Source organism: Triturus cristatus, chromosome 6 (genome assembly GCF_964204655.1).
Source record: "Triturus cristatus chromosome 6, aTriCri1.1, whole genome shotgun sequence".
In the NCBI taxonomy this organism is placed as follows: domain Eukaryota; kingdom Metazoa; phylum Chordata; class Amphibia; order Caudata; family Salamandridae; genus Triturus; species Triturus cristatus.
The window spans coordinates 959,876,645-959,891,499 of record NC_140589.1 but is presented as its reverse complement, the minus strand read 5'-3'; the positions used below and the strand labels follow the sequence as shown (position 1 = coordinate 959,891,499).

At 43.3% G+C, this 14,855-nt stretch overlaps 1 protein-coding gene across 1 annotated transcript in view; it reads left to right on the top strand.

The window, feature by feature from the left end:
* Positions 1-14,285, top strand: part of LTV1 (LTV1 ribosome biogenesis factor) — a 212,566-nt gene extending 198,281 nt beyond the window's left edge. Inside the window, exon 11 of the mRNA XM_085611659.1 lies at positions 12,994-14,285. Coding sequence (XP_085467785.1) covers positions 12,994-13,107 — 114 coding nt within the window. The 3' untranslated portion in view covers positions 13,108-14,285. The remainder of the gene's footprint in view (positions 1-12,993) is intronic.
* The last annotated feature ends 570 nt before the right edge of the window (positions 14,286-14,855 follow it).

Here is a 14,855-nt window from a genome sequence, read left to right as displayed (position 1 = left end):
TAAAAGTTGCATTTCTGTGTGCTATGTGTTTGCCTCCCTGGTGTGGATTGCTGGTGAGGTGTGTGTGTGGCTCCAGGAGGGGCAGGGTGAGTTAGCGCTAGGCTGAATAGGGCATCTGCATTTGGAGTAGTGGGAAGAGTAGTCCCCTGACCCTGAATGGGATTGTGCCTGCCTGGGTGAATGCTGCCTCCGCCCCCCTGTGGTGTGTCTGTTGACAGAGCCCCAACCTGCCAAAGGAGGGTGGGAGCCCTGTAAGCAAAGTGCAACCCCTCCCCCCCCCCCCCACCACCAGAACCAAGGGAAATGTGGATATAAATATTGGGGCTGTGACCCCATGAAAGGTGTGCTTCCTTGTGCTGAGGGAACTTGCTGCTGCCGGTCTCCAGGAAGAACCGCCACAAGGGACTGCATCCCTGCTGGAGGGCCCTGTGAGCTGGCCTGCCTGGGCTCAGCCTTTTGCCCCTAGAACTTTGCCCTGGATCTGAGGGAGCCTTAGCACCTCATGGGCGCTCTATTCGCCTTTCCAGGAGCATGGGTGGCCTGCAGCACTGTGCTGCGTGATGTAGAAGGAGTCTCGGGGTAGGGATTCCCCCGAGCTGCTGGGAGACGGCGGGAGCCCACCCCGCATTGAGGCGTCCTTAATAGCGGGAGCCCACCCCGCTTTTGGTTTTATTTACGGGCAAGTGCCCACCACGCACTGAGAAGCCGCTGAGAACAGGTGCTGCCGGGCCGCTGCCTGGGCAACCCGGAAGTCAGGCAAAAACTGCCTGTTGTGGGCGGAGCAAAGCAGCCGGCCAATTGCAGGGTGGCCAAAAAGGAAGCTGAGCTGAGGAAGGGGGCCCCTGTGCACTGGAGGGAGCCTGGTGTGTTGCCTCAAGCGTCGGAGTCTGGTGAGCTCCAACCCGTGTCTGATGGTGGAGAGAGGCGGGCTCGCCGGTGAAAGCCTGAAGATAGAAGTCCCATGAGCTGGGCCTGGCGAGGCACGCTGCCGGTATCTAGAGTCCTGCTTTCGCCCCAAGACCAGCGGAGTCCCGAGAGAGCCCCGGTGAGTGGGGTTGAAGCTCCAGTTGAGCACAGTTGGTGCCAGTGCAGGAGTTTGTTTTGGGCCAAGTTGAGGCCCAGTGCAAAAGCCCCGATGTGAGGGGGCTAAGCAGGCGTACCAGTTCTTATTGGCACCAGGAAGAGCCCGGTGATCGGGGCTCCCCCAGGCACAGTTGGTGTCACAGCCCATTTTCTCAGCTGCACAGCAAGAGCGCGGGCAGCTGCGCCGAGGAGCAAATTTGTTGCAGAGTCCCAGTGGGGGACTAGGGAGGCACAGAGGTGCCAGGCCTTATTCTCATCAGCTGCTCCGCTCTTTAGCGGCATCTGCAACACAGGGGCATTTTTGTCTTAATGAGGAAGGAGTGAGATACACTCCTCAGCCCCAGCGCATTGCGCTATTTTGCTTTTGCTGCTGTTGCAGCCCTAGGGCTAATTGAGAAATCCCTATCTTCGAGCCCTGACTTTCTGGACACAGGGCATTTGAGCCCCAGTTAAAGGCCAGTTGGCCTGGGCTCAACTTTATGGTTGGTATGGCGCAAGGCCCTAATGTGATTTATGCCTCTGATGTTTATGCTTATGAGGTTTTATGCCTACAGATATTGCTATGAGATTTAAGCATGATGTGATTTATTCCTACTGTTATTTCTTCAAGTTGATACCTAATGAGTAATGTGTGAGGTTATTGCATAATGTGTTTATGCTGGTGAGGCCTAATGTGTAATGTGTTTATGCTAATGAGGTGTGGGCCTAATGTGTATATACCTAATGTCATGCTATGATATTTTAGGATGGTGTCTAACGCTAATGTGATAATGCTGAGGTCATTATGGTACCAGTAGTTACTGGTTGTGTTTTATATTTACTACCTGCATTCTGATGGTTCAGACCGTGGCCAATTGGCCTGGTACTGTATATAATCCCCTGTGAATATTGCCTGGTGCCAGTTGGCACAGTGTAAATGCGTGATCATGTTTCTAATGTGTTTATGATAATACAAAGGCTATTTTTGATATAACCTTGTGTGGAGTTTTTGTAGTGTGTTGCTACAGTGTGTGTGTGTGTGTGTGTGTGTGTGTGTGTGTGTGTTGCGCAAACTCTTTACACATTGCCTCTGGGATAAGCCTGGCTGCTCGTGCCAAGATACCAAGGGGGTGAGCAGGGGTTATCTTCAGCTTGTAAGTCCCTTGCCCTGACTAGAGTGGTGGTTTCTGCCTGGCTTACGCGCAAGCCCTTACCAACCAGAAATCCCATTTCTAACACCACCTTAATTATATGTAATAGGCAAGGACAGCACTAATTGCACAATCCCTGATTTTAATTCAATATAGCTTTGGACTGAGTTTCAAACTATGTACATCTCTCCCTGTGCACCCAGTACAGTCAGTCAAGGCAGCTGCTCCAGTGGGGTGTTTGCTGAGTCATGCTGTGTTTTCAACATTTGTTCCCAGAACTTGATTACAATTCATGGTAACATGTGCCATCTTGTCCACATTATGTAAACATTCTGATGATGCAACATACCCAAAGGATCTAGGCTGAGTCTTAAGTAGTATACCCTGTGTGAAATTTTAATTGAATTAATCTAAAGTTAGCCATAAAGACTAACTCTCGGGTTGTCCAATCCCTCCCTCTGTCACTTTAATGCATTTCTCCTACATCATTCTCTCCCACCCAATCTTTATCTTTTCTAGAGTGCATGGCATTGTTTACTTGAGATGTATATGTCATTATCACAGTCTTAATTGACACCTAGCTTTCTAATAAACACTTTATAGGGATACACTTGCATAGCTCCTTCTTATACAGTGTATGCTACGGTCAGTATTTAAAAAGCTGCATCGAGGCATGTCAAACACCGAAATCAACTGCACAAATGTTAGAATTGCCTCCTTCATGGCCTCTCCAAAGAAGACTTTAGGTACCAAAAAGGCAGTATGTATGTATAAATAATGCTGCTCTCCTAATCAGAGACAACATAAGGTGCCTCCATCTCCCTACTTCCTTTATGAAATGCCTTAGTTGTGAGTCTAGATTACAAACTTAGAATTGCTAACATTTTTTGGGCACACAAATCCCTAGATTTTAATCCCTTATGCTTGGCTCTTAATGGAATATTTACCTATCCGACAGCCATTTATTGAGTATTGACCAGAAGTTCTCAAATTACTTTGAAACCAGATAATTGCCCATATGTTCAAAAGACCTGGCGCAGTTGTCAGATTGTATCATTTGGATTTGCTGCGTATTGCAGAACATCTGCATGGAGCATTATCCTGTCTTCCTATTCTGGGCACCATCTAGTCCTCGTGACACTGACTAAAGCAACTATGGCTGTCCAGCACACTAATGGTTCCAAAGTGAAAGCAAAATGTATTGGAGACAACGAGCATCCTTGCCTGGTTCCTCTCTTTAAGAGACAAGGTGCAGACACTGTCCCATTCACCCTGGCTCCGTCCATAGTCAATCTATACAACAATTCAGTCCAGGCAAGAATCCTCAGTGCTACACCCATCTTTTTCAGTTCTGCGCCCAAAACACCGAGCCAAACCCATCCAATGATAGGACTGCCATTTCCTCTCCCATTCCGCTTGATGTGTCCAGTCAATTATTTAATAATTTAAGATTCAATGTGGTGGGCGTATTTGGCATAAATCCAGATTGGTCCAGATTTACCAGTGTGTCAGTCACACCGAACAGTAACCAAACCTAACAGTAGTTTTACCAAAACTTTGAGGAACATTTTTGTTTCATTTTTTAACAGTAGCATTGAATCAAACGAATCGCACCTATCCCTTGCCTTCGCACACCAGCGCATCAAGGCTATCGGGTCTAATCTGAAGTCTTTTCTGAAGTAATTTCTCCTCTTCCATAGCAGATCATTAAATATGCCATGGAGATATGGGACAATTCTGCCCTATCGTTTCTTACACAACTCTGCTTGGAATCAATTTGGTCCCGATGCTTTCCCAGATTGAAGCTCTGAGAGTACGGCCTTAACTTAATCTTCTGTGAATTAACCCTCCAAGAATTCTTGGTCAGCCTCACAGAGACTTGGCATTGGAAGCGCTACTACAAAGGCCCTTACTTCATACCTTGGTTGAGCATAGGTAGCACCATAAAAATCTCCCTAATACATGTACCTCAGCCGTCTCTATTCTTCCTTGAACTAGTTTCTCTGTAGCATCTTGCCTTCCTTAGATGCATCTATTCTCTTAATCCTTTCTGCTCAACCACGCTAGAAGCTTACTTTATTTATTCCCTGATTCATTAATTCTTTGTTGGAAATTTAGAAATTGAGTTTTTGGCTTACTCTATCCAAGATATCTGTATACCTCCTGTTTTGCAACCACATGCTTCTGCCATGTTGAATCTCCATCATCTACAATCCTTTTCAGTCTCACGTCAGCCTCTAAGAGTTCTTTTGTCCTAATTGTTGAATTTCTTTTTCCCAATTTTATGGCTGGGATCTGTCTTTACCGCCTTGTATACTTCACACAATGTAGTTTAGGAATTCACTGATCCCACAGTTTGCTGGAAATACTGGCCCTTAGCATCCTGATATTTTAAACTGTCTCAAGAACCTAAAGATTCCAAGCTTTCATCCCCATGCTCTCTTCTCTAATACTGAGGTATACGTATTGCACATTACACTCATCCCTGGCCCTCCAGGCATCAATGAGTCCCCTAGTCATCACAAAAGCTTTCCCTTGGAGACACAAGTCTTAGAAGACCTTCAACCCTTCTCCACATCAGTCACCAAATTACAGTTGTTCCCACCGTCTCGGAGTGGTTCCAATACCTGAGCTGCAGTTTTATCAGTAACTCTGTGTTTCAGTCTAGCAGGAAGGAACATAGACCCTATCAACTTCTCCATCCCAATCCCATCAACTGCTGCTTAGGTTTTACTCACTACAAAAGGGATGGATCTATTCACTAGTATTGCAAGTCCTCTTGAATGAGTGGAATAGTCCACAGGGGCCAACAGTTTCCATTTCCCTGTTCCTATGAGCCTGCATTTATTTCCTATCAGGTGAGTTTCTTGCAGCAGTATCACATCCAGTCTATGCCGCATCAGCATTCAAAGTACGATTCCACTCTTCTCGTTACTCCCCAATCCATTGGCATCCAAGGTCTGTAATGTATATCCCCCTTTCACTTGCGGCATACAGATTTAAAGCTTGATCTTTAAGATTCCACTGTAGGAATGCTGCCTCATTTTAAAACTTTTTTGCAGTGGCTGTTTTTTTCAATACAAATCTAACCCCGCACTCCCTTTCTCAACTTTGCACTGTGGATTATAACACACTCCCCAAAAGCACTATATGCCTGCCGCCATAACAAAAATATAGAACCAAACCAGATTTTATATAGCTATAGGAACACAAAGCATATTGCACACTGACATAACATCAGTAGTGTGCATTTCACGCCGTCCCACAACTCTTTGTGTTGTGGTTGGAAGCAGGCTCTTTATATAGTGGACTAAAAAGAGGTCCACTGTGTAAAGAGTCGAAGTAAACCTGAACTGGTTCACAGAGGCACAAATGACACTCTAAATGCGTCTGGGTGCAGATGTGTGTTACAGCGTTGGGTGCCCCTTCACTTGGGAACTGTCCGGTAAGAAAGGCTGGGATTGGGGTGGGCGGTCCGGGGTCTACCCACTGGGGGCTCATTCCCTTGAGATGCTTGGGCACTTCTCAGGGTGTAGGACTCAGGTGAGGTTGTGTCTTTTGGAATCTGGTTCGATGCTGGAGTCACTCACTGTTGGAGGGGACCTGCAAAAAGAGGTTGCAGACGACGACCAAGTCCAGTCTGGCCAGACCTAAGGATGGGTTTGGCTCTTGTGGGTCTCACCACCACGTGGGCACTGTCACCTACCTCGGACTCAGGCTGTGGGCGGGGGTACAGAGGCAGTTTGAGGTGTTGGCGGTCAGAGGCTCACGTCTTTGGTTCTTCAGGAGAGGGCAAACAGGACAGCTGGGTCACTCTTGGTGTGGGTCTAACTATCCCTGAAGTCCCTGGATGTGCAGGTTGTTTTTTCTCTGCGTTGGTGTCCGTAACGGACAAGCCTCAGTTGCTGCAAGGGGTCTGGTACCCCAGCTGTTGGTACTGCACAACTCTGGTCGGTCTTGTCATCCCCACACTTGGAGGAAAGACAGAGCTCACCTGTAGGAGCGCAGTGACCCTCTTCCTGGGAAGCTGCAGTGTCCTGGTAGGTAGCAGGACAAGAAACCGGACCATGCTTATTTGGTGCCTGCAACTGCAGGGGAGTAGCTCCTCTACTCCATGGGAGTGGCTTCTCTACTCCAAGGGAGTTTCTTTGGCAATTGTCAAAGCACTGTCTGCCCTCCGGATTTCTTGGAGTCTGCACAGCAGAAGGACGAGTGGGTTGCTCCATGAGGGTTGGGTAAAGCAGATAGGCATTCTTCTTTATCCACTTCTGTTGTGTCCATCGAAATCTGAAGTCCTGGTATCAGAGGGTCCCCATAATACTCATTTTAGGGGTATTAAGGAAAGTGAGGGGTAGTAGCCAATGGGCTACTTACCCCTTGGGTCACTACACCCCCTAAACGACCACTTTCTTTGAGGAGTGGGCATCACCCTGTCCCAGAGTTCCTAATCCCACAACACACAAGATGGTGGAATTTCTAAATGTGTCACTTCAGGCTGTTTACCCTAGAGGTGTGTCTAGCCTGGCAGTGCAACACGCCTCCTGCATAGCTACATTTTCCCACTGGCCCTGGTGGCAGATGGGCCCAGGGGTTGCATTTCCGGTGTCTGGGGAAGTCTTGGATCACATATCAAAGGTGGCAGAGACCTTTGAATCCGCCTACCTTGATATGCAGATCACCGGTCATCCTGCTTGGAGGAGAGATGTAAATCCCTCCTGCCAGAGCAGGCATTGCTTTTGTCCTCTGAGAGCGGGGCTCTCACCTCCCAGGGGGTCAGAAACTTGTCTGTGTTGGCAGGCTGGACTCGACCAGTCGGGCAGCAATCTAGAGGACCAGTTGGGTTCAGGGGGTACCTTTAAGGGGCCCTTTTGATGCATGTATTAATAAATCTATCACTGGAATCAGTGTGGGTTTAATAATATGCGGTGTTTGATAACAAATATCATAGGTTTAATTGAAGCTATTGTGTAGCTAGGAAACTCGTTTTGACCAGTGCCCAGTACATACCGTAAGATGACTTCCCCTGCTCACTTGTAATATCTAGCAAGGGAGCTAGACATTACAGGGGCCTATCTGCTCACACAGATAGGTCCTCACATGTGCTATAATGCCTCATGCCTTAGGGCTCCAAGGCCTGCTGTAGGGGTGACTTACATATAGCCTATGCTGTGTCTTTGGCATGGCACATAAGAGTGTGCCATATCATGTTTTCAAACATTGTTTGCACCATGTCACACATCCTGCAATGGCAGTCTGTGTGTGGGTTCCTTTACGGTGGCATAAGATATGCAGCCGCCCTTAGGGACCCTCTTTAGTAACCATGTCATAGGTATCTGGGAGTACCAATTACTAAGGACTTACAGGGTACTAAAGTCCTTTGCCAATTGTGAAACAATCAGACATCACTTTGTTTCAGGTTTAGATTTCTTTTATTGTTTCAATTAACAAAACAATATACAGTGCCATTGAGCATTATATTCAGCAGGCGACCTCGCGGAATCGATCATGGCTAAGGCAAAGAGTATAGAGCATGACAAAAGAAATGAAACAACCCCCCCCCCCCCCCTCCTCCAAAAGAAAAAGAAACGTAAGGGAAATTTACGCTAGGCTTCTGTCCGAGCAAGAGTCGGCCTAAGAAAGGAAGGTCTATGTAGTAGCTTGATCAGTTGAGGCTGACTGGACAGGTGGGTCCGCAAGTTTCAAAAGTCGCAACTATTTGGGGCATGTGAGTTCCGTGAAGTCAGTAGATAACAAAGTGAGCAGCGGTTCCCACAAGTCATGAAAGGAGGCGCCAGGGTGAGTAAGTGAAGGAAAGAGCACTAGCACTGAGGTGTGGTTAGCAGTCCTCAGTGCACAGCCAGAGTCAAAAATCACCATCCAATAGCTAAAAAGGGGTCAAAAAGTGGAGGGACAACTGCACTAAAAGCCAAATTTCCTACACTTGGACACCTTAAAAAGTCTTCAGAACTCTAGCCATGCCTCTGGCAAATTGTTTAATGATGGGGTGGGACACTTTGGTGTTTGTTAAGGGTAGTTTTAATTTTTAACTTACTGTTTTGAACATTGTGGTTCTTGTTCTGGCCTTTTCCATCTCAGCACCCAGGATCTGGAACAACACATTGTTTCCATTAAGAACGTCCCCAACACTGCTCCAGTTTAGCAAAGAGTTGAAGACTCCGTTCTTTAAATAACACTAGATCACAATGTATTAAGCATCATCAACACAGCTCCATCTCCACTTGGTTGTTGACTCTATAATTGTCTTTGACCATGTACACCGTGCTGCAGCCTTTTATTTCAGCTCGTAGAGCCATGAAAAATACAAAATATATCATTCCTTTAAAAGTCCTATAAAAACATGCAATTTAGTTAAAATAGAACATAGGTCATTACAATGCAATTACAGTAAGGGATTAAAGACCTCCATACTGTTCTGTAGCATTAATAAAATGTGATACAGTTAGTAAAAATACTAGAACAGTTGTCCACAGACCCCCCCCAAAATACATTCCTACTGAACATGAATAAAAGCACTTGTACATTAAAAATATATGCTGAAAACTTAACACTGTTTGAAAAAGACCCAGACTCATGCCCAATTTCCAGTCAGACAATATAATATGGTCGCTTGTGCAAAAAGTGCTCTTACATCTTGATTCCTTTAGGTCCAATAGCCTTCACCCTAATGTGCCATATTGAAGACAAATATCTTGAGATTGAGAAAATAATACATTCTTTGGTGTCTGTCTTGCATACTCTCAAGGCGTTCTAAAGATCACTAAGACCAAGACGACGACAAAGGGGAGTAATCAAATATGAACGCTGCTTTGAATAAGCACTAATAAAACATAGTACATGTTCATAATTTTCCACTCCCTGGCTACTATAGGACATAAGTTGAATACATTTGCTTTTTTGTTCCACTAACAGGTTAAGGAAGCCAAAGCTAGATTCTCTAGCCTATATTTTATAAAAAGTGCTCGAGCATGTGAATTATTAACAAAATTGAAAAATGGCTCAAATTCAGATGCACATTAAAAGACAAATAAGAATCTGTAAAACTGTCTGAGGAAACAACAGATATTTTGGCTCCTAGAACAAAAGTCCAATTTCATGATTTTAGCTTTTCATGGGCACCTTCTGATATTGCAGTGGGATGAAGCCAGTAATCACTCAAACATAGCTTTAATAACCAAGTGTGCAGAAGCCAGAGTTGTGCTAACTGATTGCCCATCTAATGATTCTCTAAAACAATCGCTGTAGGGGCCAGGTCTTCAGTTGTCAAAAGCCGAATCCAATATATAATGGGTCTCAAATCAGCCATGTCTGAGATTGATCTAAGATTTAGATAAAATCTTAGTGGGAGTGTTGGGACGCTCTTGGGAAGCCTCAAGAGAGACTTTATAAAGGTGTTTTTGGCCTTTTCAAGTGCGTCAAGATTACAATAACCCCACAAATCTGCCCCATTCAAAGACACCCCACATGCTTGGATCCTATATATCACTATGGCTAGAGAAATAGCAAAGGAGAAGTCCCTGTTGACAATTCTTGTAATGGATCCAGTTCTGTGGTTTAAAATCAATATACTTTGTCCTATCTGGGGTAACTATTTGTTGAAGTTAAGTCTCACATTCTGGTAATCAAATTAAAAAACACTGTCTAATGCCTCATCCCCTAAAATTACCTTACCCTTGATCTTTTTTACTTGCGCTATCATATATTTTGTTTTATTGCAGTTAATTTCGAATCCGTGCTGTTTGCAGAATAGACTAAATTTCTCCAAAAGGATAGATACGTTTTGTGCAGTTTTCAAAAGGAGAAAAGTATTGTCTGCAAAAATAAGACCTAGTATTTTATGTCCAAACATTTGGGGAATCCTTTTCATAGTTTAATAGATAGCGAATACATCCATTTATGTATAACAAAAAGAGAGTAGGGACCAGGGTGCATCTTTGACGGAGGCCTCTTCTAATGGGGATATTCTCTGTATATTTCCCACCTGGCCCCCTTCTAACCCTTGCAAAATTCTGGATGTACTAAGCCCGGATCAAAGACAACAAACCCACGGGGACCCCAGCCACTCCCAAAACCTCCCAAAGTTTTGCCCTCTTGAGAATGTCAAATGCGGAACGCAGATCCATGAATCCTACTAATAGCGACCTCCGATCAATTTCCACTGTCTTCCATTTGATGGACAAAAAACATAAGACCTGGTCAATTGTGCTTATATTGGCTCTGAACACTGCCTGGAGATGTGTTGACACTTGTTATGAGGATATTCAATCCTATAAAACGTTTGTATGATATCAATCAAACTTTTAGGCCGGTAGTTTCCTGGGGCCAGTTTGTCTCCCTTTAAAAAAAAAAAAATTGATAGTTTCTGCACCTTTCTAGAAACTTGTGATAGGGGCTCCTGCTGCTTTTGCACTATACAGGGAATTTACATAGGTCCCCAGATCTGAAGCCCAAACAAAATAGATGAGCTGGAATTCTGTCTAAGCCAGGCACTTTCCCCAGTTTATGGTCCTGGATGACGGCTATGGATTCTTCTAGTGTAAATGTCACTGACTCTCCTCCAGACAATTAAATAGAGACAGATGGTAAAGTGTAAAATTTTGCATTAAACTGAAGTTATATCGGCATAGAGTGCTAGGAAATTTGGGGACAGTGATCTAAGTAAATAGTACTTGAAATGCCCCCCTTGTTACTGGAAAGAAAAGCTATTTTTTCCTTACCTTTTGAAGACAGCCTAACTTCTGTAGGTGTACGATGCAAAAAGTGGGAAACGTATACAGAATGTGGCTCTATAAAAAGGCACCTTTCCATTCCCTCAGGCACCATGGTGATATCCTCGGAGCAGGGAATAACTAGTTACCATGTAAATCAGGGAAATCAAACCAGTAGCTCTAATTTTCATATTAGTCAATTGAAAATAGGCATCAAATCTACTCTCTTTCACATTAAAAGGAACTGGACCAACCACATGAAACCATGCAATCTGTTCCCGATTATGTTTGTGGTTTCTCAGTAAGTGGCTGTAGTTAGTCCTAATAAGTAACAATGTGTTGTAGGAGTGACCATGCATGATATGCTAATTCTGCATGATGCGTGGGCAACTGCATGTGGGTCATCATACCTGTACTCAATATTCATACTTTAGAGGTAAAGCATGCCGTCGCCTTTTGCCTCTTCAAAATTGAGATTTAGTTACCGTTCCTTTTTGGAGTTGCATGCTCAGTGTTACACTCTTTCAAGAAAACTGTAAGGAGAGAAACACTAACATTAAGCTGACCTGGATCTGTAGTTAGTGATCCAGTCATAAGTCTGTAGCTGTACATAAGAAAATACTGCTTGTGCCTTTAGAATATCAGCACATCTGCTGTCTGGTTGTGTAAAAGATATACAATTGACTGACCATCATCACTGACTCCAGTCCGCAGCAGATAGTACCCAGTCATAAGCAAAGAGTAAGCAAATAGGAATCTGGAAACTCATTCTGATCTGTGGGGTACAACCTTCCCTACTTCAGAACTTTCTTCCTGCTTTCTTGCCCTACCCATTACATAGCAAGGAGGTTACCCAATAACCTGAAGGACCTGGGTAAATTGTGATACATAACAGTGGTCCACACGGAGAGAACACCAAAAAAGGAGAAAACCAAACTAATTAACTTATCATACTTTTAATTTATTCATAAGAACCTCCTCTGCTCTAAAGAAGGGAGTAAACTGTTTCTTCTATTGATACAAGAACATATATAACAATATCAATTCTTATCACACACACACACAATGGAAAAATGTTTTTTTTAATGAAAACCAACAACATAAGTACATTAATTTCACTTAGTTACTCCATAGGGAAAATGAGAGAAAAAAGTGCTCAAAAAGAGTACCCATGGGTGGAATTAGAACAGAGAAAAAAATTTGAGAAAATAAACCTCTAATATAACTCATAATCATTAGAGAAGCATGTCCATTTATTTTCCAGCATACATCTGATCTCATTGATAACGCGTAATTGATTAAATCATGATTGCCCCTTTATGGACCTAATAACCAATCCAGGCTTTGTGGAGTGTCGACGTTTCAACCCAGCGAAAGGGAGAAGGTCAGTCTAAGCCTCAACAGCAGGTCTTCATCAGGACTGGGTGACTCAGTGGAAGGGGACCAACCGATAAATAACAATCATTTGGAGAGTACTCTGTAGAGAGCCATCCGGCTTCTCATCTGCAGGGAATTTAATCGGAACTCTTACATAAAGTGGCAGTGTGAAGTAAGATACAAATGAAAGTTCCTGCATGAGTTCCCTCAATAAATCTATGAGCCAATGTAGCTTAGAAAGGTGCCTATAAATTGCACAGAACCCTTCAAACTCCCAGTCTACTTTGCAAGCTTTTCTCTGATTGCCCTAACCAGTCTACCCCCAATATTTCTTGCTGGCCGAGGCGCATAGTCATAAGCCTATTTGGCCTGAGTGATGTGCCATCTGACAGGTTCGAGCAGAAGGAACTAAAGCATCTCAGACTTGTGAAATAAGTACCAGTAAAAACCACCAGCACAAATTAAGTGGAAAGGAGGTGTGCACAATATAATTGTGCCGTTAGACTAACTTCCACCCTCTAAATATTTTTAATTACATTTTGCCTCGATCTTGGTGCCTATTCTCAACCATGTTTGTGTGTAGTAGAGGTGGAGGTGAGGTAATCTACACTCTTTTTTTCAATGTCTAAAAACACGTTTGTGAAACAATATAAATATTTAATACTTTGGCTTTACAGGAACGCCGAATGGAGAAGAAAGCCAATAAAGAAGCTTTCAAGGTAGAGAAGACGCGACAGGAGAAGGAGCAGCTGAATCTGCGAAAGAACCTCCAGGGTCTCAAGCTGTCTTAGCAGTTGCTTGCAGTGGACATTTCACTTCAGGTCTTTGCGTTTCTGCCGTTGTACCAGAACAGAAGACATGGATGTTTTAAAGGCACAAGAAAGCAACATGAACCTTAAATGACTTCTAAGAAGTAATCTTATCAGACTTGCTTCAGATTTATACTTTTCATTGTAACAAACAGCCCTGATTCTAACCCAAAAAAACAGTGTAAAATAAGTATTATGTTTATTTGAGTTTACAAAGACGTTGTCATGAGTATGACATCCTACTTTTCTATAGAAAGGACAGGGAAAAAATTGATTTTTGAGTTATTTCACCATCAAGCATGGCATGTCACAGGAGCAGAGGGCAAGTTTTCTTGCAAATGGAAATATTTTGTTTGTTTTTACCCATTTTGTATGCTTAAAAATATCTATTGAGCTACATTTCATAATATAATAACAGTATTTGAAAGATGCAGGTTGTCACTAGAGAATGATACATTTTAACGTATTACACGAAAAAAGTCAGTATCAACATTGTAACATACATGTGTAAATTGGGAAGATAAAATAACCTGTATTCATTTTATTCAAATGTACAACCCTGCATCAAAAGTCTGCGATTACCACGGCCGCACACACGTATGAAGAGAGAAGTGTCTGGACTCAACAAGCGCTGTTTGGATTCAACAAGCACTAAGGAGAAATGTGTTTCTGTGGTTCCAGTTAGCCACTGTGGTAAGAAATTGGGGTGAGCAAAACTACCTTTGCAGCTGACTAAAGCAGGATGGTGACACAGTGCAAAATCTTTATAGTTGTGTACTTGGGCTTAATACATGGGGCGGTTACAGACTGCTTTACGATGAATAAATGAAAGAAAATGTTTAATATTTGATCGAAAACTGCTTCCCACCTTTTTCCCTTTGAGTTCTATTGTGGGCAGCATATGTCTAACCGGTATGAACAATGTTCACTGCAGATTCACAAAAGTTTTGTTTTACATTCTTGTATGGACCCCTCATCAAAAGGTTTAATGGCTGTCCAGACAGCTAATGCAGAAAGTATGTGCTCGGTAGCGTATTCTGGTTATTTCACTGTCTTTTCAGAATAGCACCATAAACTTTACACGGTGATTGAAATGACGCCTTCATTTTCAAACACCGGATAATAAAATCACTGCTGTACTTCAGCGGCATTTATAAACATCTCTGTCTCAGTTATTTTATTGATCTTCTCTGTGCAGTTGTTTGAAAAATCTGATTTCTACCATACTTATAATTTCTTAGCGATGTGGCTTGCAGAAAAGTCACTTTGGTTTTCAAAGGGCATTTGCATATTTAATAGCAACATAGTTAACATATTTACTGTAACTTGGTGTGGCTAGCTTTATTGCAGTACATGATGTCCTCTTTTTCCCGCTTTTCTGATGGTAAATCGATCCATTGTGTTTCAGATGGTAGAGAACAGACTCCTGGAGTAGAGTAAAGTTCATTTTAGATGATTAAACCTGTTTTATCAGTATCAACTGCTGTCTTCTTTAGCCACATCCTTCACATTCAACCAATTGATTTTGAAACCGTTTGGAACATACATGCAGAATCATTGGATGCGAAGGAGTTTTAAACCCCACCACTGTATGCTGGTAGTGCTACGCCTTGGTAATTGATGATGGTGTAGCATTAGCAGTATCAGATTCACCAGGAAAAAAATAAGACTTTGCTCAAATTAAGGCCACTAGTGCCCCCGTTGCATATTTGTATCAAAATTGCAGAAAG